This window comes from Nerophis lumbriciformis, linkage group LG17 (genome assembly GCF_033978685.3).
Source record: "Nerophis lumbriciformis linkage group LG17, RoL_Nlum_v2.1, whole genome shotgun sequence".
Taxonomy (NCBI): domain Eukaryota; kingdom Metazoa; phylum Chordata; class Actinopteri; order Syngnathiformes; family Syngnathidae; genus Nerophis; species Nerophis lumbriciformis.
Genome location: NC_084564.2, coordinates 23,254,600 through 23,282,516, shown reverse-complemented (window position 1 = coordinate 23,282,516; position 27,917 = coordinate 23,254,600). Strand labels below are relative to the sequence as shown.

General features: G+C 38.7%; 2 protein-coding genes and 1 long non-coding RNA gene across 3 annotated transcripts; 2 read left to right on the top strand and 1 right to left on the bottom strand.

Annotated features, from left to right (window-relative positions):
- Positions 1–129: 129 nt before the first annotated feature.
- Positions 130–14,408, top strand: LOC133614724 (protein phosphatase 1A-like). The gene is made up of 6 exons (XM_061972906.1): positions 130–532; positions 3,474–4,045; positions 10,505–10,622; positions 10,706–10,820; positions 11,814–11,877; positions 11,957–14,408. Exons 1-6 carry the CDS (start codon positions 130–132, stop codon positions 11,987–11,989), a joined length of 1,305 nt encoding a protein of 434 aa, XP_061828890.1. The 3' UTR covers positions 11,990–14,408.
- Positions 249–20,739, bottom strand: LOC133614725 (uncharacterized). Its single transcript, XR_009816616.2, has 4 exons — positions 20,611–20,739; positions 14,700–14,791; positions 10,704–10,829; positions 249–535 (listed from the first exon to the last, which is right to left on the bottom strand). It is a non-coding gene; the product is annotated as an uncharacterized lncRNA (long non-coding RNA).
- Positions 20,359–26,718, top strand: LOC133614650 (amino acid transporter heavy chain SLC3A2). Its single transcript, XM_061972794.2, has 9 exons — positions 20,359–20,980; positions 23,787–23,954; positions 24,026–24,090; positions 24,165–24,242; positions 24,311–24,369; positions 25,701–25,899; positions 25,963–26,067; positions 26,142–26,195; positions 26,272–26,718. The coding sequence occupies exons 1-9, from the start codon at positions 20,626–20,628 to the stop codon at positions 26,644–26,646; spliced, it is 1,458 nt and encodes a 485-aa protein (XP_061828778.1). The 5' UTR covers positions 20,359–20,625; the 3' UTR covers positions 26,647–26,718.
- The last annotated feature ends 1,199 nt before the right edge of the window (positions 26,719–27,917 follow it).

Sequence of the window (27,917 nt, the reverse complement as noted above, 5' to 3'; positions counted from 1 at the left end):
TTTACCTGCTCATTCGTTGCCCTGGACCTGCTGAGGAAGACAAACGGCCGGCGCAGGGCCACCAGCAAGAGGAGACAACGAGCGGCGGCCAGGTCGAGCAGGAAGCTTGAGCAGCGACTCAGAGGCGTGATGAGGACAGCGCGCAGGGCGAGCAACGTGGAGGTGCCCTCCTTCCTCCGCCAGCTGGTTAAGGAAACCGGGAAGATGGTCACCTTCTTCTTCAAAGGCGGCTCGAGAGAGAAGGGGCTCGAGGAGGAGGAAGAGGACGACGACGACGGCATGCCCAGCCCGTACCTGGAGCGGCCCATTTTGGAGAAACACGTGTCCGAGGGGGGATCCCAGTCTGGGGTGAACTACGCGGTGGCAAACATGCAGGGCTGGAGGGCTCAGATGGAAGATGCGCACACGTGCATGCCTCAAATGAGAGGGGAGCTGAGCGAGTGGGCCTATTATGCTGTGTTTGACGGCCATGCTGGGAGCACAGTGGCCCAGTACTGCTCCAGGAACCTGCTGGACCACATCCTGGCTACAGGTACTGAAACATAAAGGAGAACAACATGTGAATTATGGTGCATTTTCAAAACATACAGTTCAGTTTAATCAATATTATGTATTGCAATTAGGGCTGCAACAACTAATCGATTAAATCGATAATCAAAATAGTTGGCGATTAATTTAGTCATCGATTCGTTGGAACTATGCTATGCGCATGCGCGGAGACTTTTTTTTTTTTTTTTTTTTGGTTATTTTTTTTATAAACCTTTATTTATAAACTGCAACATTTACAAACAGCTGACAAACAATAATCAAAATAAGTACAAAAACAGTACAAAACAGCGCCAGGGCGGTGCTGAGGCTACGTCTCATGAGGTGGAGGTAAGCTAGCCAATGATGTGTCATGTGCAGCTCACGTGACGACGTCGTCTACTTTGCTGGAAACATTTGAAAAATGGCACAGGAAAACAGTACGGATAGTTTAGCGGAGAAACATCTTGATGTTATTGCTTCAATTGTGTGTACAATTGTGTACGACCTAAGTCGTCAAAAGTGTGGGAACACTTTACTTTAAAGACTTCAAAGAAGAGCCTTTCCTGCAAAATGGCACGGAAGTATAACATTGCTTCAGGAGCACCTGAAAAGGAAACATGTTGGAGCCATGGATGAAGGGAACTCACAGTACATAACTTTTTAAGTCCATAGTGGCAACAGGCATTCATGAGTTCAGCTTTTTTGTGAGTAACGTTAACGTTATGCCTTTGTTGCAACACGGGGCTGATAATGTGTCTCCGGCACATTTGACTCCGTTTTGAGAGAGAAAACGCACGGTTACCAATATGGAAATAAACGTAACGGACAGAAATATCTCAGGTTGGTTTCATAATGGATCAATGTAGCCGGGCCCGATAAAGCTATATAAATATATTTAGATTTGAGTGACACTTTAGTATAACTAAACGTTATGAAGGTGCTGAAATATTTCATGCTATTATTCAGAGGCAGCCTAAAATGAATCCTTTATTATTCACAACAGAAACGTGTACAATATCTGATTCAGTTCTGATCTGATGAGTTACATTTCTGTGTTATTATTGCTGTATGCTGCATCCCCAATGTCCAGAACATGGTGCCAGTATACTGTTTTTTTTTCAATAAAATACTGGAAAGGATAGAAATGTAGTTTGTCTCTTTTATCCGATTATTAATCGATTAATTGAAGTAATAATCGACAGATTAATCGATTATCAAATTAATCATTAGTTGCAGCCCTAATTGCAATAAGGATATTTTGTCATCGTTTCACTCCATTTTTTTTAGGAAAAGAAAATTACAGAGGAAGACAATCATTACAATAGGAAAAATAGATTTGATACTGTCAAAGTGGAATATATTTGAAACCCACATTCCTGCAGAAAAGGTGCCAATACAAGAGCTCCATCAAAAATGGACAAAGATGATAATGCCCAGTTTTGACTGACGTTTTATAAAACAATATGTGTATTATTGTCATTTCTAGCAGTGTCACACTTAAAATGTGTTTGTTTCTGTTTTTATAGTCTCATAAAGGGTTAACATTGGCAATATTATCTTTGTAAGTGAAACATTTTTAATACACCTATTCAACTGCGTCTTCTTATGGTGAAAATATACCACAAACAATTTATGCTGTGTCAGCTGTTGCATTTTCTGTAATGCAATGACTTTCATAGAAAGCAGTGAAGCCAATAATAACTAATGCACGTGCACAGTAGATAGCAAACTAGGGCTGCAACTAACGACTATTTCAAAAGTCGACTAGTTTTCGACTATCTTAACGATTAGTCAACTAATCGGATTATAAAGCGTACAAATCATTTAGTGGCTCTAATTTAGCCATCAAATTTTATATTCATCTTGAGATATTTTTAGGCATGTGCTTACTAACAAAGATGACTAAATTGCTCATTAATATTTATTTATACTGTAACCATGCTGCTCATTAGGCTGTTGCAAAATGTAAATAAACTTATAATTTTGCCCATTTAAAAGAAAGGACAGGAAAAGAGTAAAATAAAACAAGTATATTTTTTATGTAAAAAAAGGAAATTTAAAATAGCAGCAATAACAACAAACGATAAAACAACAAAACGGATTTGCTAAAAAAGAAACAAGCATTTTGTGATGATGAGTTTAAAAAGATGCACACTGATATCCATCCATTTTCTACCGCTTATTCCCTTTTGGGGTCGCGGGGGGCGCTGGAGCCTATCTCAGCTACAATCGGGCGGAAGGCGGGGTACACCCTGGACAAGTCGCCACCTCATCGCAGGGCCAACACAGATAGACAGACAACATTCACACTCACATCCCAATACTGATTATTAACTCCGGACATTTTAAGCACTCTAATAGACTGAATGCATATAATTGTATCATTGATTAATCCTCAACATTTTAGCTATCTAATAGATTGTAAGTTTAATCTTATGATGTTTAGTGCGTGTGTTTGCGTGCATGCGGTTGAAGTTTGTCATTGTGCCTTTCTTCATTGCATTGCAAATTGACGCTTCTTTAAAAAGTACTTGAATTGATTTAGACAAAGTTTAGCTGGCGGACTTTGGCTAAAATTATAGTTATTTTTCACACTCACACTTGTGTGCAAGTTAGCAAAGTACAACTCCTACCAAATTGAGATCGCATCCTCCCAATCCCCCGCTTTAAATGCTGCCGTATCATATAGTGTCATAAAACAAGATCTACTTTGCAAAAAAAGCAAGGTATTTATATTTTCAACAATAGGAAGAAATATTTCCACAATTACGAGTGGCGGTGCTGACTCGTGCCCCTTCGGAAAAACCCGAGTGATGATGTCACGACTATGTCGACAAATTGTATTGTCAATAATGTAGATGAATGGTTGTACCCCTATAGCAAACACCCAAGAATAGTAATTTGCAACTGAACAGTTGCCTGAAACTGTACCGTGTTTCACCCAGGTGGGGTTAAAGCAAGCGAAGACCCAGAGCAGGTGAAGGACTGCATCCGTGAGGGGTTCCTGGACATCGACACCCACATGCACAAACTGGCCCGCCAAGACAATTGGGATCGAAGCGGCACCACGGCGGCCGCCGTCATGATCTCCCCGCGCTACATCTACTTTATCAACTGCGGGGACTCGCGCACCCTCCTCTGCCACAACGGCCAGTTGGTCTTCTACACGGAAGACCACAAGCCCTTCAACCCCAGGGAGAGGGAGCGCATCCAGAACGCCGGCGGCTCGGTGACCCTACAGCGCATCAATGGCTCGCTGGCCGTGTCCAGAGCCCTGGGAGACTTCGACTTTAAGGAGGTAGACTGGAGGCCACAGACCGAGCAGCTGGTGTCGCCCGAGCCTGAAGTGTACGAGTTGGAGAGGACGGCCCAGGACGAGTTTGTCATCCTGGCCTGTGACGGCGTTTGGGACGCCATCGGGAACGAGGAACTGTGCGCCTTTGTACGCAGCCGGCTGCAGGTGTGCAACGACCTGAGAGAAATTTGTACGCAAGTCATCGACCTCTGTCTCTACAAGGTAGGAAGATATGTTGCACAAACACACACAAACTACCTCAACTAAAATACATACAATTAGGAGTGTCGCGATACAACTTAAAACATTTTTTTTGATACAATATTGACATTGGAGCCTTGAGTATTGGCCAATACGAACCGTACTACATACTAGAGATGTCCGATAATATCGGACTGCCGATATTATCGGCCGATAAATGCTTTAAAATGTAATATCGGAAATTATCAGTATCGGTTCCAAAAAGTAAAATTTATGACTTTTTAAAACGCCGCTGTACGGAGTGGTACACGGACGTAGGGAGAAGTACAGAGTGCCAATAAACCTTAAAGGCACTGCCTTTGCGTGCCGGTCCAATCACATAATATCTATGGCTTTTCACACACACAAGTGAATGCAAGCATACTTGGTCAACAGCCATACAGGTCACACTGAGGGTGGCCGTATAAACAACTTTAACAGTGTTACAAATATGCGACACACTGTGAACCCACACCAAACAAGAATGTCAAACACATTTCGGGAGAACATCCGCACCGTAACACAACATAAACACAACAGAACAAATACCCAGAACCCCTTGCAGCACTAACTCTTCCAAGACGCTACAATATACACTCCCCGCTACTCGGATGACAGGGGATGCAAAACAATAACAGTGCAATACTTTTTCATAACATGGTCACTACTGCCTCGTTTCTCTTGTTATATTCTTATTTTACTGTTATATTTTTATTCTCATTGTTGCTTTTTAATTTTATTCTATTACAATATTTTTCTATTTTGTTTCCATTTATACTTCCATTATTTACTTTTTAAATTCGATCTCAATTTTGTACACTGCTGCTGGAATTTTAATTTTCCAGAGGGAACTCTCCTGAAGGAATCAATAAAGTACTATCTATCTATCTGTCTATCTATCTATCTATCTACCACCCCAACTCAAACCCCCCCCCCCCCTACCCCACCCACCTCAACCTCCTCATGCTCTCTCAGGGAGAGCATGTCCCAAATTCCAAGCTGCTGTTTTGAGGCATGTTAAAAAAAATTATGCACTTTGTGACTTCAATAATAAATATGGCAGTGCCATGTTGGCATTTTTTTCCATAACTTGAGTTGATTTATTTTGGAAAACCTTGTTACATTGTTTAATGCATCCAGCGGGGCATCACAACAAAATTAGGCATAATAATGTGTTAATTCCACGACTGTATATATCGGTATCGGTTGATATTGGAATCGGTAATTAAAGAGTTGGACAATATCGGAATATCAGATATCGGCAAAAAAGCCATTATCGGACATCTCTACTACATACTTTTATTATTTGATAGTGTGGAATGCTGGAAAAGGCTTGATCAAGTGACAATGCAGAGAGAATAATGGTACAGTATCTTATGACAGATTAATGTTTTTGAAGTGGAGTGTTAATTTGTGTTTTGGTGACACCTCGTGGTCACAGTAATTAATTAAATTAGGTCATGACGCAGTGAGTTGAATGATGCAGACATGTTTGTTACCAGATATTTTTTTAATACGCCCCTTTCTTAGAAACGTCTGTAAGTAATATGCAACTATAACTATTTGATTCTTGTTTTGATTGAAGAATGTGCTGTTTTAGACAGCAATATTGTTCAATTAAAGACACTCATTATGTATGTCTGGCTTGTGTGCTCATCTATTGTGTAGCTGCTGGCCCCTTGTAGCCTATAGCCTATATGCCTAGTGGTTAGAGTGTCCGCCCTGAGATCAGTAGGTTGTGAGTTCAAACCCCGGCCGAGTCAAAGACTATAAAAATGGGACCCATTACCTCCCTGCTTGACACTCAGCATCAAGGGTTGGGATTTGGGGTTAAATCACCAAAAATGTATCCCGGGCATGGCCAACGCTGCTGCTCACTGCTCCCCTCACCTCCCAGGGGGTGATCAAGAGTGATGGGTCAAATGCAGAGAATAATTTCGCCACACCTCGTGTGTGTGTGTGTGTGTGTGACAATCATTGGTACTTTAATCTTTAATATGACTTCACTAAAATAGGAAAAAAAAGATGAGCAATCATTACAGGGATAGGGAATTGAAAATATTTTTTCGGTTCCGATTCCACTTTCGATTCTGCTTAACGACTCGGTTCCTTAACGGTTCTCTGATCGATTCTTATTTTGGAAAAAAAAAAGAGAAAAAAGGGTGGCTTAGCATCAATTTTGTTTAGTTTAGAAGTAACATGACCTTACAAAGCCTACAGTGAGGTCTCAAGAGGCACAAATGCAGCATAAAAGAAAACTAATATTTTTTTGTAAATAAATATAAGAAATTAATATTCTTCTCTAATTTAATTATGTGCAAATTATACAAGAATGTAACATTTAGTAACATGTGATATTAACTTTTTACATGCAAAGTGAGATATGTCAAGGCTTTATTGGTTACTATAATTTTGATGATTTTGGCTTACAGTTTTTGAAAACTGGGAATTGAAAATCTCAGAAAATGTAAGGTCTCAAAAACTGCAAGCCATGATGATCAGAATTATAACAAATAAAGGCTGGCATGTAATAAGTGAATATCACAGATTAGTTTCACATTTGAAGTTAAACTGCTGACAAGAATGGACTTTTACACCATATTCTAATTTTAATGAGTTCCACCTGTACAATATAATGACTGAGAGAAAATATGGTTGCAGGAAAACATGCAACTTTTCTCTGACTACAATTGAACATTCACCTACCGAAAATGCTAACTTTTGACCACAAACTTAGTCGCTGCTCGGTGACATTTGTCTCGCGGCAGATGTGAACTGGAACTGCCCGCCTCGGAGCCAGTCAGAATGTGTCTCTCGTCATGCTCATCGAAATGAGAAGGCATTTATTTCAATTTAACAAATAATAGCGCTGACATGATAGGAGGTCTTAGTTAGTACCCGTTGTATTCGGATGACGTGCTATAGGAGCGGTTAAAACGCGACATTCATTTATAATTATTGCATGTTGTGTGTTCAAATGTTGCAGCATATTGTTCCTATGTCCTCCTCTTGATGAACTAGCAGCCCTATAATTATTACAAGTACTGTGTTGCAATCTTTTCTTGTAAAATGTAGTCAACTTCAGAGCGTTAGTTGTACCAGGGCTCTGGCATTTTGAGATCTGACGTCAAGTAATGACGTCATCCCCACCCGGAAGGATGAAGTGAATGATATTTATATAACGCTTTTCTCTAGTGACTCAAAGCGCTTTACATAGTGAAACCCAATATATAAGTTACATTTAAACCAGTGTGGGTGGCACTGGGAGCAGGTGGGTAAAGTGTCTTGCCCAAGGACACAACGGCAGTGACGAGGATGGCGGAAGCGGGGATCGAACCTGGAACCCTCAAGTTCCTGGCACGGCCACTCTACTAACCGAGCTATATCGCCCCATATATTAGGATCGATAAGAGAACTGTGTGAGAAAACGGCAAAGGCTTCCAAGGACTTGATACACTGGGAACCGGTTCTGAACAAGAACCGGTTTTGTATTCCCATCCCAAGCGGTCAACATTCAGCCTATTTACTGTATCTACCTCTGCATGTGCTTTAAAATGTTGGTTGCACGACTCAGCTGTTGGTGTGAAACTCACGCATGTCACACTTGCCGTACTGTTAACAGCTGTATTAATGCTGACTGAGCAGTTTGCTCTGTTGTGCAATATACTTTGTAAATGAATGATTATGTAGTCAAAGAGAACTGTGTTTTCCTTTCCACTTTATCACATACTCAAGTAATTGTTCAAGTTCAAAAATTGATTCATTTAATGTGTTTTTGGTAGGGGTGTAACGGTACGTGTATTTGTATTGAACCGTTTCGGTATGGGGGTTCCGGTTCGGTTCGGAGGTGTACGGAACGAGTTTCCACACGGACATATTAAGTAGCGTGTGTTGTGCCTCGGTGTGCATTGTTTGCTCAAAATGACGGACATTTGAGGCATTTAAGAAACTCAGCCCTGACAGCTCCGCAAAAGAGGACACGTCCGGTGAAAAGAGGACGTATGGTCAGTCTATCGTAGCCCGTTAGCGGCATACTAGCAGCTAACGGGCTACGATAGACTGACCATACGTCCTGTTTTCACCGGACATGTCCTCTTTTGCGGAGCTGTCAGGGCTGAGTTTCTTAAATGCCTCAAATGTCCGGCATTTTGAGTTAGGGTTGCGTGTATTTTCAATGTACGTTCAGGGTTAAGAAGGGGTTAAAAACAAAACAAATTGTGCACGCAGCAGCATTCGTAAGGGAGGGGCAGAGACAGAGAGAGCGAGAGAGTTATGATAAACGCGCAGATTAAATATTTTATTATCTATAGCAGGGGTGTCAAAAGTGCGGCCCACAGCTAATGTTTTAAAGGCCCACGGCACATTCTAAAAATACTATTAAAATAAACAAAAACATAACAAAAGTGAAATAAAAAAGCTTAAAGGTGAAATGTAATTTAGAAAAAGTTGCAATGTTGACGAATAAAACAAAGCTGGTTTTTTTTCTTTCAAACTGTCATTGCTCAAAACATAATATTGAATCAAAATCAATGTTATTATGAATTATTGACCTATCCAAGGTTCCGATTACTTCACATCAAATATTCCACTAAGAAAAATATTTTTGGTGGAAGATTTTGCAAATTTGGTAAAATGTATATTTTGTTGTTTTCTTACTGTACCGAAAATGAACCGAACCGTGACCTCTAAACCGAGGTACGTACCGAACCGAAATTGTTGTGTACCGTTACACCCCTAGTTTTTGGAAATACAGGAAATTATTTAAGCCTCTCTTCAATGATCGCCTGCATCCCATTACTTCTGATACTCTTCACTGACCACATCATTAAGTACTTCATTAGCTATTTATAAACATGTTGTTCCTTCCAGGTACATGAGCAAAATAACATATATAGCTCTCAGTATGCTGTGGTGTACTTCTACACTACTACTAAAGTACAAAATAATAAACATGTCCTTGCTTTTTATTGTGTGTGATTATGTGTGTTGTATCATTTTACACAGTTACAACATGTGTTTTTATGAATGAAGAGTGCACACAGTGGAGGGGCTCATTATGCAACTAGATTTGGTCTGCGTCCCTCACCGTGTGCGCCAACGTGCCCCCGAGTTGACACTATTAATAGGCGTGTATTAAGGTGCGCTGAGAGATTGGAGGAGGGGACAAAGACGACACATGGCTGGGATTAGGACTGCGTGTGAGGATTGCGTTGATGACGTTCAGTTCAGTACTGGAGCTCGATATACACCGGCTCAGTGGTTTTATCCTGGCCAAGATGAGGGACTCTACTTATTTCACCTGAAAAGCTTACTTGTCCTCCACACCTCTGTGATGTCACCATTAAGTCTGTCAATGTTTTGGTCAGTAAATAGAAGTCAAATTTAGAATTGAATAAAGAATGTCTCCCAAATTCCCATTTAATTCAATGAATTTGAATGAATCATTTTAGTGTACATTTCCATACGACTGTTGTACATATTTCTTAAAAATGTTATGAAAAACTGTAAAACTCAGGTACACACTCGGTTATACTTATTATAGCAAATGTTTTCTTTGACAATTAATAATAAAATCATATTTTAAAAACAGATAATTATTTTTCTATGTGATATAACATTCAGATTGTCCAGGGTGTACCCCGCTTTCCGCCCGATTGTAGCTGAGATAGGCTCCAGCACCCCCCGCGACCCCGAAAGGGATAAGCGGTAGAAAATGGATGGATGGATGGATTATGAAAAAAATATGTATAATTAATTTCCCAGAATGCTTTAAAATGGAGGGAATCTGTGTTTAATTTTAGAGTTTGTAAAATACTCTAAAAACCTTTAAGTGTGACAAATTATTTCTGTTACTTAGCACCAAGGAATTCAACAAATCGTTTGGTTCTGCCTTTTAGAAGTTACTTTGAAACTGTTTTAGTTTTTTCACTAAACTGCTTGTTTTTATTTACTCCTTTTTAAAAAAAATAATTGTGTAACATGTATTCATTTGAAATCTGAAAAGTGTTATTTTAAATGATCTTAATAGAATTTAACTTAATTCTACAACCTGTAATTACAATAAAACATATTGAGCAATTCAATTGAAATTCCAATTTTTTAAATTAATTGAATTAAAAATCAAAATTCAGATTGCACAATCTAATGACATCCAATACAAAATTCTGCCTTTAAATACAATTTGATTGGTGTTATTGTAAAACAGTGTACATTATGTATTACTAGGTTTGTAGTTTGGAGTCATGTAGAATTACATTTTATTGTACTAGGGGCTTTAACTGTTTTTTTTATAGGTTTACATTAAAATGAATATTTCTATTAGCATCCTAGTATTCCCTTACTTAAATAAAGTAGCAACAATGTTTTTCAGTGAATTCAAAACATTTTTTTAGAAGATGTTATAGTGAGTTTTCAACTTGAATTAATCTGTTGCTCCTCCAGGGCAGCTTGGACAACATCAGCATCATCATAGTGTGCTTCCCGGGCGCCCCCCAGCTGTCAAAAGAAGCACTGCAGCAGGAAGCAGCTCTGGAGCAACATATTGATATGAAAGTGGAAGGTGCTTCAATTTAACTCAACTCCAAAAACTTTAGCATATGATGTGAACTCATAAAAGTTAGAACAATTACATTGAACTTACAGAAATCATCCAGATGATGAGGTCCAAAGATGAAGATCCTGACCTCTTGTATGTGATCAAATTCCTGGCCGAGGAGGGAATACCAGGACTTCCACCAGGGGGAGGCATCACCAGCAAGTAAGATTACTGAAACACACAATCATTCACTTAGAGCAGTGTTTTTCAACCTTTTTTGAGCCAAGTCACATTTTTTGCGTTGAAAAAATTCGAAGGCACACCACCAGCAGAAATCTTTAAAAAACTAAACTCAGTTGACAGTAAAAAGTCGTTGTCGCAATTGTTGGATATGACTTTAAACCATAACCAAGCATGCATCACTATAGCTCTTGTCTCAAAGTAGGTGTACTGTCACAATCTGTCACATCACACCATGAATTATTTTGAGTTTTTTGCTGTTTTCCTGTGTGTAGTGGTTTAGTTCTTGTCTTGCGCTCCTATTTTGGTGGCTTTTTCTCTTTTTTTGGTATTTTCCTGTAGCATTTTCATGTCTTCCTTTGAGCGACATTTCCCGCATCTACTTTGTTTTAGCAGTCAAGAACATTTCAGTTGTTCTTATCCTTCTTTGTGGGGACATTGTTGATTGTCATGTCATGTTCGGATGTACATTGCGGACGCCGTCTTTGCTCCACAGTAAGTCTTTGCTGTCATCCAGCATTCTGTTTTTGTTTACTTTGTAGCCAGTTCAGTTTTAGTTTCGTTCTGCGTAGCCTTCCCTAAGCTTCAATGCCTTTTCATAGGGGCTCTCACCTTTTGTTTATTTTTGGTTTAAGCATCAGACACCTTTTTACCTGCACACTGGCTCTCGCTGTTTCTGACATCTACAAAGCAATTACCTACGGGCTGCCACCTACTGATATGGAAGAGTATTACACGGTTACTCTGCCGAGCTCTAGACAGCACCGACACTCAACAACAACACATCATTTGCAGACTATAATTACTGGTTTGCAAAAAATATTTTTAACCCAAATAGGTGAAATTAGATAATCTCCCACGGCACACCAGACTGTATCACACGGCACACTAGTGTGCCGCAGCACAGTGGTTGAAAAACACTGACTTAGAGGATGCAAAACTTGAACTATGAATTTACTTTTTCTCCCCTTGCAGACGAGACTGTATCATCTCTTCTTATCAGAAACACATCGCGGCTCTTAGGACTCATGATCCAATGGTAAGATGGATTAGCGCATTCAAAACATGACCATCCTAATGCACATTGTACTTCATATTGTTGTTTTGTCTGCTCTTAGGACATCGGGGGATCTGAAGAGGACTCCAATTAAAGCAATGATGTTGAAAACAGAAATGTTTGATAAATATATATTATGATTTCTTTGTTGATATCCTGGATAAACATCAAAATATGTTTTGTTACATTCCTAAACTGTAACACTGATCAATATGTGTCATATTAGAAGTGTCTGTATACGGCAGCTAATTGTACACTCACAGGGCATATCATGAGGAACACCTGCACAGCAGCTGCATCAACAATTTGGCCCTTACAAATCAGGTATTTATTACAAAATATACTTATTATTGTGGTTGTAGAACTGCACTGCATCATACTGATCATTTATATTTGGTTTATCTTTACTAGCAAAATGAATGGATCAAAAGGCGCTATTTGATACCAATACCGTACTATTGTGTACCGGTAAGTGCCCTGTAGGGTGCGGCAGATTGCAATTGAGGAAGAAGTTCCAATAAACTTGTCAAAAAATATACAAACAATATAACAACATAAATGAATTGCATTTAAAGTAACTAATAACAAATTGAGAGTTATTTTTAAATTATTATTAATTTATCTATATACAGTCGTCCCTCGCCACATCGCATTTCAAATATTACAGCTTCACCACATTACGGATAATTTTTGGGATATTTTAAATCTTATAAATTCTTATACTACAATAATTAAGCATTTTCCAGCATGAAATGGTTAAATAGACTAAAAAAATTCAATACGACTGTAGTACTGGCCAATAGAAGAGACCAAACTGTTCAGCATCATGGCCACCGATTGGCTCAACCTCAAGCAGCATTACTATATTGCATTAAAAGAGTGTAAAGGTAACTAACGGGTGTTATTTCTTGTCTAGAGGGCTCTAATAATGTTTAAAAACATATTTTAAAAAGGTTTTTTACGCTCTAGCTATCAAAATATTTGATTTATAATAACGATTCGCGGAAATTAATTTATTTCAGTTAAATCCGCAACCAATTAACAGTGATAAACGAGGAAGGACTGTACTGTATTGTGTAAACTGCCCTATAGGGAGCGACATATTGCTATCTGTGGATTAAAGTGAATAGGAAACATTTACCTAAGAAAAAACTTGCGATTAAATTGTCAAAAATATGAATTGCATCTAAATGAAATTACTAACTAATTGAGAATGATTTATAATATAATTGATCATTCATTAACATTTATTTTTATCACTAATGTATAATGTAGTATGGGTAAAATGTTAGAAATTAATGTTGCAAATTAAAAAGAATACCTTTTTAGATGTAAACAAAATGCTATAAAAAAATTTTGAATCGCATCTCAGTATTACCGTATTTTTCGGACTATAAGTCGCAGTTTTTTTCATAGTTTGGCCGGGGGTGCGACTTATAATCGGGAGCGACTTATGTGTGAAATTATTAACACATTACCGTAAAATATCAAATAATATTATTTAGCTCATTCACGTAAGAGACTAGACGTATAAGATTTCATGGGATTTAGCGATTAGGAGTGACAGATTGTTTGGTAAACGTATAGCATGTTCTATATGTTATAGTTATTTGAATGACTCTTACCATAATATGTTACGTTAACATACCAGGCACATTCTCAGTTGGTTATTTATGCCTCATTAAACGTACACTTATTCAGCCTGTTCACTATTCTTTATTTATTTTAAATTGCCTTTCAAATGTCTATTCTTGGTGTTGGGTTTTATCAAATAAATTTCCCCCAAAAATGCGACTTATACTCCAGTGCGAATTATATATGTTTTTTTCCTTCTTTATTATGCATTTTCGGCCGGTGCGACTTATACTCCGGAGCGACTTATACTCCGAAGAATACGGTAAAATATATTGTTAAACTAATAACACCAAAATTAAATATTATCTTTATAAGTGGGAAGTTTCATTAAATATTGTGCAGGTGTACATATTGATGTGTCGCATGACTGTCCATTACTGATACTGTATAAAACAATATTGGATCTCGACTTAAACAAGTTGAACAACTTAATCGGGTGTTACCATTTAGTGGTCAATTGTACGGAATATGTACTTCTCTGTGCAACCTACTAATAAAAGTCTCAATCAATCAATCAATAAAAAACCTGCACAATAAGCAGTGTTGTCAACACGTGCACCAGTTCATCACGCGTGTAAATACAGTAGAGCCTCCCCAGTAATAAGTTGGCACGATGCTGTCAGGGTTCAAAGGGCGAGCAGGAAGGCCAGTGGATAAATACAGTCAATATGAATGCCCAGGCAGGTTTGAAAGCGAGTGTGATGCGAGGAATTAGCACGCATGCCTTATTAAAAGGTGCACGGCACTTTGGAAGGCTGTGTGAAGAGTTGCATCACAATTTTAAAATACGCCCACTGCTTACATTTGGATCGATACTGTAAAATTTGATGTGATGTAAATCTGCATAAATGGCTGTCATTCCTGAACCATACATTTTTGAAACATCTTAAATTAAAGTTGAAAGTCTGTCTTTCAATTAAATCTTGTCTTATTTAAAATTAATTATAGTGGTGTTTTAACGGAACATAAAAACTTGACTTTGACTTACTGCCAAAATACTCTTGGGTCTCATGACGGCTGGATAGATTATATGCATATGAAGACGAAGGTTAAACGGCAAAGGTCTTTGTCATATGTCCTCAGAATGTGTTGTGAGGGTGCGGTGTGAATCACCACCTCTGTATTAAGTGACTCAGCAATGTTGTTATTGGACGGAGGTTCCTCCTCACCTTTTTACTCCTCGACCGTTCCCAGTCACAGCACTATTTCGTCAACAACGAGATCACACACACTAAGTTATACCAGGAGACGGCAGAAGGACCTAAGCAGAGATAAGAGAGAAAATGTGAGTAAAATTATGTCTAAAATCTATATTGCGATATATATATTCCAGCCTTTTGCGATAACGATATATATCACAATATATTATTTGGTATGCAAAGAATAATATAATTAATAATTGAGCTGCTGATGTATGCATACTGCATTATTTCCAATACCATTATTAACTTACTTATTAATTTACTTGCTAATTTACTGTTAATATGTGGTTACTTTCTATTGTAACATAGCTCTAGTTACACTTCTGATAATAACTCAATAACTTATTCTTCTGTTGTTGGCTACTTTAAATTAGTTTTGGGTGATGATACAACATGGGTATCAGCCCAATACCAAGTAGTTACAGGGGCAGTTTTGGCCATACCAATACTAATACTTAACATTTTTAATCATTAAATGATAACTACATTTTTCAGGCTATATAGAAGAATTTTAGAAGAAAAAATAATTATTTCACCGATCCATAAGCCGCAGATGTATACGTTGTGAAATGAGTCATTTACACAGAAATATTGCGTAAGTATTTATTTACATACCTTAGTTGTTTTCCAAACGGCACCAGTAAAACGGCTGATCGAACAAAACAGAAGTCATTGCCATGGACCCACTAGCTGCGGAAGCTAGCTCTCCAATCAGCCAAAAAGACTCAATAACTACTCAATGTTGTTTTAGTAAATTTACTGACTAATTTGTGAAACTGAAACAATACAAAAAGAATGACATTGTGAGGTAATAATACTAACACGGACACTTGGTTAGTATATTAGCTAATGCTAACAACGTTAGCCTGATTACATTAGGATAGCACATACTAAAATATGCATTATTACACTGCTAATAAATATGTGACAGTTTAGGAAAAATGAATTGCTTTAGTTATATGGTAAAATTTATAAACGTTGCTTGGAGTGATGAATGAAGAAACCATACGAGTACAAACGCTATGGATGACTAGTAAACGGAACGGCACGTACACTTCCATATGTGTCTGTGCGTGTGTGTGGAAATATACACTTACACACACACATATATATATATATATATATATATACACATACACACATACATACAGTATATATGTATGTATACATACATATATATGTATGTATACATACATATATACACATATATATGTATATGTACACAGATATATACATATATATGTACATGTACATAGATATACCTGTATATACACATAATGTAGTGACGACTATGACTGGTTTAATATCGATTAGCAATCACTTCAAGGTGTCGGTGAGGACAGCAATTAGGCGTTCAGGTCAGTGCAGGAGAAATAATAGATTGTCCAAGTTCAGATTTGTAGTTTCAACTTTCTATTGAAAACATGCATGAGTTGTGTGTGTGTGTGTGTGTGTGTGGTTTTCTATACAAAACAAATACAATCATTATAAATCCACTAAAGTGACCACAATGCAATGAAATATAGGCACACACCTACTACAGGGCTGTTGAAATATATGTCACTTAGCTGTGTGTACACATGCACATAAATGCACAAAATGTAAACATCCCTAGCTAGGGCAGGGCGATATGGCCTTTTATTAATATCTCGATATTTTTAGGCCATGTCACGATACACGATATATATCTCGATATTTTGCCTTAGCCTTGAATGAACACTTGATGCATATAATCACAGCAGTATGATGATTCTATGTGTCTACATTCAAACATTCTTGTTCATACTTCATTAATATATGCTCATTTTAAACTTTCGTGCAGAGAGGGAAATCACAACTAAGTCAATTTACCAAAACTGTATTTATTATACAGTTATTAAGCAGTGGCACATACATTCATGTCATTTCCAAAACAGAAAGTGCAAGATTGTCAAGGACATTTTAAAACAAGCTATTAGTGCACTTTTGTGCATGATGTCACTAAGATGACAAATCAAAACAACACTAAATTAAAGTGCACTTTTTGTACAGAACGCCACTACAATAGTTTAAAACAAATAAAGTGCACTTTTGTGCATGATGTCACACAAGATATTTCAATAACTGTCAAATAAAAATGAGCTGCATAATAGGGAATCAAATAGTGTATGTCCTTCGCTATGTGGTAGGTTCCTGCGGACGTTATCTCCTTCTGTTGTTGACTATTTTTTCATACGGTGTTGATTTGGAAATTGTTGCTTCGGCATTTTGTTGGTGTGGCACCGAACGGAGATGTTGACATGCAGAGTTTCAAGCAGTCTTCATTCTCTAGTGGGTGACTTTTCTAATGATGCTACATTAGCAGTGATGCTACTTTTCGTAGCAACGCTTTTGCCGCATAATTGTTCGACATCTTCCCGCTTGAAGCTAAACCACCGCCAGTTCGATACAAATACACGTACCGTTACACCCCTATTATTTTGATTATTGTTTCTCAGCTGTTTGTAAATGTTGCAGTTTATAAATAAAGGTTAAAAAAAATAAAAAAATAAATACATTTAAAAAATAAATAAATAAAAACGTAGCCTCAGCGCATGCGCATAGCATAGATCCAACGAATCGATGACTAAATTAATCGCCAACTATTTTTATAATCGATTTTAATCGATTAGTTGTTGCAGCCCTAATATATATATATATATATATATATATATATATATATATATATATATATATATATGTATGTATATAAGTGAATTTTGACTCCCTGAGTTTGTTACCGCTTGTTAAGAAGAAAGCGTCTGAGAGTGTATCTCCAACTGTGTCTCTCCTTCTTCACTGCCGGGCATTACCGTATCATAACTTTCAGCTACAGAACGATTGCAAAAGCCACAATAAATACAAACGACACAACACAATGATAAAACTGCAACACAACTTTAAACCACAAAGTATGCAGCCGACACAACAGAAGTGACAGCGGTGCAAGTTACCGCGACGCACCCACTTTCAGAACACAAGGAGAAGTTATTTCATTAGAAAGTAATACCGGTAAATAGAGGTGGGAATCTTTGGGCACCTCACAATTTGATTAGGATTCAGGAGCTACAATTTTGTTAAACATTTATTATTGATGTATCTTTAATTTATGTATATTGATGCAGTTTTACATTTCTTTTCATTTCCCTAAATAAGCGTTTATCACTTGCAAGTTAAACCATCGCCGTCTCACACGACGTGTTCCCGACATCTACAAAGCAATTAGCTACCAGCTTCCACCTACTGATATTGAGGATAATAAGATGGTTACTCTGCCGAGCTCTAGACAGCACCGACACTCGACAACAGCACATTATTTGCAGACTATAATTACTGGTTTGCAAAAAGTACTTTTAACCCAAATAGGTGACACTACATAATCTCCCACGGCACACCAGACTGTATCTCACGGCACAGTGGCTAAAAAACACTGCTCTAGTGAGCAGTAGAGCAGTGTTTTTCAACCTTTTCTGAGTCAAGGCACATTTTTGTCATAAAAAAAATATGGAGGCACATCACCAGCAGAAGACGTTAAAAAATGTAACTCCACCAGGTCGTTGTGTCTTATTTTGAGTTTGTTGGTGTTTTCCTGTGTGTAGTGCTTTAGTTCTTGTCTTGCGCTGTTATTTTGGTGGCCCTTCCTGTTTTGTCTGTGTTTTCCTGTTTCATGTCTTCCTTTGAGCGCTATTCCGCACACCTGGTTTGTGTTAGCAGGCAAGGCTATTTACGTTGTTTCTACCCTTCTTTGTGAGGACATTGTTGATTGTCATGTCACATACAGATGTACTTTAGTGGACGCCGTAAGTTTTTGCTGTCGTCCAGCATACTGTCTCTGTTTACTTTGTAGCCAGTTCAGTTTGACTTTCGTTTTGCATATCCATTGCCTTTTCCTTTCCCTTTCTTTCATTTTGGGTTTAAGCATTACATACCTTTTTTTTACCTGCATATTGGGATCACAACAAACCATCCTCGTCTCACCCGACACGTTCCGACTTTTACAAAGCAATGAACTAACTACCTGCTGCCACATACTGACATGGAGTATAACGTGCTTACCCTGCCGAGTTTTACACAGCACAGACACTAAGCAACGGCACATTATTGGCAGATTATAATTATTGATTTGCAAAAAATATTTTTGGGATAAATTAGGTGAAGTTAATTTCCCACAGCACACCAGACAGTATCTCACGGCACACTAGTGTGCCGGGCACAGTGGTTGAAAAACACTGCAGTAAAGAATAACTGGGTTCTTAACCTGGGTTCGATCGAACCCTAGGGGTTCGGTGAGTCGGCCTCAGGGGTTCGGCGGAGGTCAAAACACACCCGACTTACACTTACTCAGTGGCCTAGTGGTTAGAGTGTCCGCCCTGAGATCGGTAGGTTGTGAGTTCAAACCCCGGTCGAGTCATACCAAAGACTATAAAAATGGGACCCATTACCTCACTGCTTGGCACTCAGCATCAAGGGTTGGAATTGGGGGTTAAATCACCAAAAATGATTCCCGGGTGCGACACCGCTGCTGCCCACTGCTCCCCTCACCTCCCAGGGGGGGAAGAAGGGGATGAGTAAAATGCAGAGGACAAATTTCACCATACCTAGTGTTTGTGTGACAATCATTGGTACTTTAACTTTAACTCATCGTGTAAATACAAACTTCTCCCTATCGGCGTATTACGAATACGACAACAGCTGACTGATTGGCAGGTGTGTAATTTGTTGTGTGTTGGTTTTGTTGTTTGAACAAGGTGATGTTCATGCACGGTTCATTTTATGCACCAGTAAAAAAAAACATTGGAACACTATTATGGAGAACATATTCACCATTAATTAGTTGCTTATTAACATGCAAATTAATAACATATTGGCTCTTAACTAGTCATTATTAAGTACTTATTAATGCCTTATTCGGCATGGCCTTATTATAACCCTAACCCTCTAACCCTGACCCTAACCCTAACCAAATAACTCTAAATGAAGTCTTTATTACTTAGAATATGTTCCCCTAGTGTACAAATAACTCTAAATTAAGTCTTTGTTACTTAGAATATGTTCCCCTAGTGTCCAAATAACTCTAAATTAAGTCTTTGTTACTTAGAATATGTTCCCCTAGTGTCCAAATAACTCTAAATTAAGTCTTTGTTACTTAGAATATGTTCCCCATACTAAAGTGTTACCAAAAACATATAACTTTGTCTTGAATTTGAAAAAAAAAAAACATTTTATTATTCACTAAAGAAGGGTTCGGTGAATGCGCATATGAAACTGGTGGGGTTCAGTACCTCCAACAGGGTTAAGAACCACTGGTCTAGAACATCCATCCATCCATCCATTTCCTACCGCTTGTCCCGTTCGAACATGTTTTGCTTTATTCATTATTGACGTGTTTCTTGCTCCTTTATGTTGTATATTTTGTACATGAGATTTCCAATTCATTTTATCATCTATTATTACACCCAAAAATGTGTTTTGTTTTACCCTTTAATGTGTTTTCTTGGTTTTCTTAGTGTAAACAGGATGTGATCGTTTTTATGATTGATTGAAACTTTTCTTAGTAGATTGCACAGTTCAGTACATATTCCGTACAATTTACCACTAAATGGTAACACCCGAATAAGTTTTTCAACTTGTTTAAGTCGGGGTCCACGTTAATCAATTCATGGTAGTGAATATCGTCTTTATTGTAATTGTGTTAGCATGTTGGAAGTTTATTGAACCGTTTTCACAAGAAAGCTAACCAATTAAGACGATTAAAGAGCAGTTGAAGTGGGCCTTAATTAAAGCACCTGTTATGCCGGGGTGTCGGCGTGGGAAAGCGGCCTAAAGCAGTCCTCCATGTCCCCGCTGTAGTTGCTCTCACCTGCTGCCCGCCACCATGCCCTTGAACGCCGGAGACAACGGCTACGGAAGCGTGGCCTCCCCGGGCCTCTCGGCCAGCGAAGCCGGTTCGGAGACGGCCTCTCTGCTGGTCCCGGACCTCGCACCGCCGGACCAGCCGTGGCGGCCTATGAGCAAGGAGGACCTAGAGGTGAGCGCTGGGAGTCCCGGCTGGAGGAGGGTGCGCTGCTACCTGGTGCTGCTCTTCTGGCTGACTTGGTTGGCCATGTTGGCTACCGCCGTCGCCATCATCGTCGCCAGCCCGCGGCCGGTGCCTGTAAGGCTCAGCTGGTGGCAGAAATCCTTATTTTTTCAACTGCAGCCTGACCTATCGACGGGGCAACAATCTGAGGGTAAGATAGTAAATTCAACTTTTTTTTTTTTTTGTTATCCTGACTTTCTATGTTAAACCTCATGTTGTCAATGAACTGTAGTTTTAAAGCGCGAGCTTGTTGATGACTGTTGTTTGCCCCCTAGTGGTCACGGCGTGTACAACAACTAAACCAGCTATTGTTTACAATCATGGAAGGTTAATGATACATAGACATAAAAGTAGTGCCTCAACTTACGAGCTTAATTGATCATCTGACAGAACTCATAACTCAAAACACGTGTATCTCAAATCAACATCTATTAAAGTTAACTACCCTCGTTTGTCACTGTTAATTGGTCCTGGACATGACCGCGATAAATGAATGTCCGCAAAGTAGGAATCATTATATAAACATACTGTACATATACATACATACACTCATGCATATAATCACGTTTCATCAAACATATATTATTGTTGTTGCCCTACAGGAAACTGGGTAACACATGGCACACTGACAAAGCTTAACCTATTATACTATAACAATCTACAAGGTTAATATAGTTGGCTTCTCTTTCTTCCCCTCCATTTATCTGCTTTATTTTATATTTCATGTTATTATATATATGTATTGTTGCATTTGAAACAATTGTATTGTTGATAATAGAGGTCATTATTGTTATTATTAATTATGAATAGTGCTATTTCTATTGGTATTTGTATTGCTCCATGTGTAGTGTAATAATGTTCATAGTCATTTCTGTAATATTATTTATTTCTCTAACTGCTTCTTTGCTATCACTTTTATTATCACATTTGTACATAGTCTATTTGCTGATGTTCTATTGTTGTTATTGTTGTGTTTGCTGTTGTTGTCTCTCTGTCTTATCCCCCTCTTGTCCCCGCAATTTCCCCCTCTGTCTTCCTTTTTTCCTCTTTCTATCCCCTCCTGCTCCTGCCCAGCTGCACCAAATAATAATATAAATACATTTAATAAAGTCAAATACAAATAAGGCAACAAGAAAAGTATCCCACACTTCTCTTTTGTAAAGTAAATTTGTACAGCAGATATGGGCATTTACATCATATGATTTGCCTGAGTAGCTGGACAGGACAAAAAACAACAAAAAACTTAGGAATTATTAACTATAAATCAAAAACACATTTACCACCTTCTAAATACATTTTTCAAATCCCACTTGACAACAGGCACCGCCTTTTTACAGGAACACACTCACACACTCTTCTGTCATAAAACATCTCCCAACTGCACACTTTAGATGCATATGTAAGTTTAAAAAAAGTAAAGCATTCGTTGCTTTTCCTAGTATTTAATGATTTAATTACTTTTTTGGGAAAGTAAAAGTAACTGTAATTTCCTAACAGTGCGAGTAAGTGACATTTGCTACACCAATTTTTGCTTGCAACTTAAAGCATAATGGTTAGTCGTGAGACAGCTCTTATCTCGAAACACTCTTAAGTTGAGGTACTTTATTGGATAGAATAAACTTTTATAGAGACTTCATTAATAAACCAATAGAACACACACAGCTGGGAAATGTAATGTGTATTTTTCACCCACAGCCACAATGTAACTAGGAGGATAAACCAACTGAAACTTTGCAGCACAATTATATTTACTAAGTCCACTGACTTAATATTAAGTCAGTGGACTTAGTATGTTAATTATGGTGAATATAATTTGCAGTAACGTTGAGTGGATTTAAGAGCTGTTTGTAATATTTTCCCCCACAATAACATCTTCCTGTGAGAAAGAGGTCACCGATACGGACGATAGTTTAAGCCGTGAATGCGTTTACCGCAGTGGAGAGCTTTTCTCGTCTGTTCCGCTGTGGTAATACCCGCCTGTATGTCGCTGGGCCTTCACAGAGGAAAATTTGCATGACGAAAACAATGCTGCGTCAAAATAAAAGTACAGTCATTTAAGAGACCTCTGTGGTTTTCAAGCTAAAATGCTGACAATGGGGAGATGTAAGGCGTGATATGTTCTAGGGATGTAACAATAACCGCGGTAAAACTCCCGTCGGTTAGTAAAACAGTTTTAAATTCAAATTATTGAAAGATTGATTACGACACTTTGATTGCAATTTCCTCATTAATAACGACATACCCCGATTTAAATTTACAGGTATAAAAACACATTTCTGTCTTAGCAACCAAGATATTTAATTGTGTACATTGAACCTCCAATCTGTGCTCTCTTGGAAACAGGGTGATCGTTCTATACTCTGAGGAAAAGAGGCCAAGGGTTTTTATTTTTACGCTGCGTTCAAGGACCGATGAACGGAGTAAGACAAAATGCCTGCCAGAAATACCATACCATACCCACTTTATTCATAAAGCCCGACCGCAGTTGAAAAACACAGGGCCGTACACCAAACAAGTAAAACTATTGAAAAGGCATATGGCAGACTAAAACATATCATTTAAAACAAAGGAAACATATACATGAAAAAGATTTTAAAAATCTACTTAAAAAAATAATCTGTCAAGTCAAACTATAATAGTGAAGCGTAAGAAACACAAAACATGCAACATAGTAGCTTTGCTAACAGGGTCTATTAATTTCAGTTATTTTTTTAGATAATTTGGTTAAGAGTTCAGTGTGTGTATTAGTACTTTTTGAGCACATTCAACAACACCGCGATAATGATTACTATAATAATATAGGTCACAACAACTGATATATGACATTTTCATGTTGCAACATCACTAATATGTACAGTGCTGCATTTCCACGTTACAGTAGTAATACATAGCAAGTATTACTGTATGTCCACATAACTCATGCTAGATATGTAATTTTTTTTTATGCGCCTCTGAAGCTGTTTGTGAGCAACTTCCCTACTTCAAGTCTTTGGGCATTAGCGGGCTCATCCTGCGGGGCTTCTTTGGTCCACGGTCTGTATCCCCGGTAAACGTCACTGAGACCGGGGAGCGGTGTGGAACACTGCCCCAGATCCAGCATCTGCTCAGCGAAAGCGACAAAGCTGGTGAGCTCAAAGAATTCCGCAATTGAAACATCCTTACCAAGCCAATGATGGCGTACCTTGTGGTCTCGCAGGCCTCAAAGTGCTGTTGGACGTCTGTGACGCGCAGATTTTGGATTCTCGGGATGAAGTCACGCAGGTCAAACGTGCTCTCTTGATCAACATGTCTTCAGCATTGCTGTACATCTTAAAATACTGCATATTTCCCCACAGCATGCCCTTCGATTCTGGTTGGAGAAGAAAGTGGCTGGATTTTTAATATGTGATACAGATGAAGCTTATTCAGAAGAAGTAAGTGATTTATCGCCTTGGATGGTTTTTATTTTAATATTTGTGCTAGTAATGTATTTTTACTACAGACTCTGTTGGCATGGAGAAGTATCTTGAAGGAGTTCAGCCAAGAAGAAGAAGAAGAAAGGTACTTTGGATATTTATGATATTTAATACGTACAGTTTTAGTGTTTTATGATTTGCTGTCTTTTAAGTTGGTGAATAATTTAAAAAAAACACACACCAATCCCAACCATGGTGTGCCCATGGGCTCTGTCCAAGGCCCCTTTTACTTTAACACATACTTGCCAACCTTGAGACTTCCGAATTCGGGAGATGGGGGGCCGGGGGGCGGGGTTTGGTGGTAGCGGGGGTGTATATTGTAGCATCTCGGAAGAGTTAGTGCTGCAAGGGATTCTGGGTATTTGTTCTGTTGTGTTATGGTGCGGATATTCTCCCGAAATGTGTTTGTCATTCTTGTTTGGTGTGGGTTCACAATGTAGCGCATATTTGTAACAGTGTTACAGTTGTTTATACGGCCACCCTCAGTGTGACCTGTATGGCTGTTGACCAAGTATGCCTTGCATTCCCTTGTGTGTGTGTGTTAAAGCTGCACGTATTATGTGACTGGGCCGGCACGCTGTTTGTACGGAGGAAAAGCGGGCTTGACGACAGGTTGCAGAGGACGCTATAAGGCAGTGCCTTTAAGGCACGCCCCCAATATAGTTGTCCGGGTGGAAATCTGGAGAAATTTGGGAGAATGGTTGCCCCGGGAGATTTTCGGGAGGGGCACTGAAATTCGGGAGTCTCCCGGGAAAATCGGGAGGGTTGGCAAGTATGCTTTAACAGCCAAGAAGAGTCATGTAGATTATGTTGTTTCTAAACTCGGTTCCATAGTGGCACCGGTGCCAATGTAATAAATTGAACATAACAAAACCCAACACCAAACCACAATACAAGACAATCGTTATCAGTGACAGTGCAGGAAGAAGCTAGAAATATGTTTGGTTAAAATTACGTATAATCGTTGATCTGTGATTCTACCACACGTGCCTGAAATCAAGGTCCTTATTTTTTTGTGCATACCTATGTACTGTACATCTCTTGTAATATGTTAATGTCCGCATCAAAAGGTACATCACGTGATGAAACAACCTACAGCATGAGTCTATGGCCACTGAGATTATACTGATATGACAATAAAGAATGAAATTGGAAAAAATAAATAAATAAAAAATAAAATAAAATAAAAAAAAAATTACGTATAAGCGCCCTGTTATGTCATGAATTGACATTTTACATGTGCCTCTTCACGCACAATGGATATAGTTTACACTTTAACAGATAAAAGTACCAAATCGGTACTTGAAAAACAGGGCCTGACATGGTACTTAAAAAAAAGAAAAAATGGTAAACATGCCCATTTTTATAAATGACGTTCGATGCAAACTAGAAGAATGTACACCTGTGTTGCTTCAGGATTGTTGTCGTGAAACAAACCGGAGACCTCCTCCTACCTCCGGGAGGCTCCGCCCAGCAGCGGCTGAACATCACCTTGGTGGATGTGGTCATGAGGTCAGTGCTGCCGGCCTCGCCTCTCCCGCTGTCCGCCCGGGAAGTGGCAGTCGCCATTGAGCGCCACCTGCAAACACCTGAACACACGTGGCTCGGCTGGCAGGTAAGAAGTGAGTGGAAGCTCTGAATAATCCTGTCCCCTAAAAGACAACTCCTGTCCTGCCAGGTCGGAGGCAAAGCTCCTCATGACTTGAGGAACCTGCTGCTGGTGTTGATGATGACCCTGCCAGGGACGCCTGCAGTCCAGTACCAGGAACTGGACCCAGCACAGGTTCACTCTACGACTCTTCAGTTTCTAATTATTGGCATTTATTTTTCAAGCTACGCTTTTTGTGTGCCTTGTAGAGAGTTTCTCCTCATGATGGCTCATTGCAAGGAGCAAATAATAGTGAAACAGCAGTGAGTTTCAAAGTAAAAGACCCTTCAATCTAAAACAGAAGCAATATGGACTAATTCGTCTTAACTCCTTTTTCAGTTCAAAGCCAAGCCGCGGCGTTCCACAGCGGCCCTCCTCTCCTCCCTCAGTCACATCCGAGCCCGAGAGGAAGCGCTCCTCTTCGGATCCTTCACCTTCCTCCCCTTCAATGCCTCCTCCCCCTCAAACGCCACCCTGTCCCCCGCCCTGGCCTTCCTGCGCTCGTGGGGCTGCGTCCACTTCCTGGTTCTGATCAACGTCGGACCCGAGCATCACGCCCTGGATCCCGCCTGGGCGCCCAGCTTGCCCGAGGCCGGCGTCTTCGTGTCCAGCTCTGAGATGGAGCGCCTGGGGGCCGTCACCCTGAAGACGCTGGTGCTGCAACCCCGTGAGGCCGTTGTTATCAAACTGTTTGAGCCGGGAAAATACTCATAAACAAAACAAAGAATGGAATAAATAACACTTATATTATTTTTAGTAACTGACAATAAAGTGGTTAAATACTCACTTGTGCATCCGTGCTTATCATTAGACTAAAAATCAGAGTGTTCCAAACCAACCACAAGCTAATTTGTCTTTGTGTCAAAGTGTATTCTCAGCCTTATGATTACAGTAGTAGTGCACTGAGCTGCAACACCTAGTCTGCCACTAGGTGGGGGTAGAGCGACACAACCCCGCTGCTATGGCAACACACAAAAAACATTGTTTTTGGAAAGACAAGTGAAGTTTTCACTGATGACTAATGGTTGTAAACTCAAATCAACTCTAAGACGAATGTTTTTCAATCTTTATTGAATTAAAATTTCCATTTTCTCTGGAATTAAATACAGTCAAGCCAACGTCTGTACTATTTGTTGCCTGTGTTTTTAAAGATATGAATGTCCATTATTTTATTTGCCATTTTCATAGTTTATTTTTTGACACATTACCGATATTATTGTGAGAATAAAAACGTTATTGCACAATTTGAGGAATGCATTTTGGCTTGAAAGGGGGAACTACATTTTATTTTTTATTTTGACAGTCCTTTTGTAAGACAAGAACACATCTTTATTTTGTGTGCATTCTAAATAGTAAAAAAAATAAAAATGAACGAGGCAGCTAACAATGCAGGTAATGACAATACGATCTATTCAGGATGTAATAGTATTGCGGTTTCAAAATCTTCACAATAATGCCATGACGGTATCAATTTGAGTTAACTGCCTTTTCAAAACAGATGTAAAAGAATGTCCACTGTAGAGGACACTGTCTTTCTGAAAGTAAAAGATGAGAGACACAGTGGATGTTCCCGCACAATTCTTTGCACTTAAAAACACTTGTTTGTAGTAATAAAAATGAGTAGAACATTTTAGCATTATGTTTGTGTTTAATTAAATAAGTGTGTTTATCCTAATCATTCCTGCCACTTCATTTTACACACTTTGGTGGCATTTATTTATTACTATTAATTTTCAGCACTTAAATATCTGAGAAAAATAACAGATTTTTAAGGCAAAAACACGAAACATGCAAAAACTTCCCAAATAAATTATTGTGGATCCAAAAGGGCAATCGCAACCCAAAAGAATATTTTAAAATGGAATATTTGATGTAAAGTAATTGGAGCTTTGAATAGGTCAATAATTTAAAACATTGATTTTGATTAATTCTTATTTTTGGACCAATGACAGCTTTAAAGAAATAAACATCAGCGTTATTAGTTA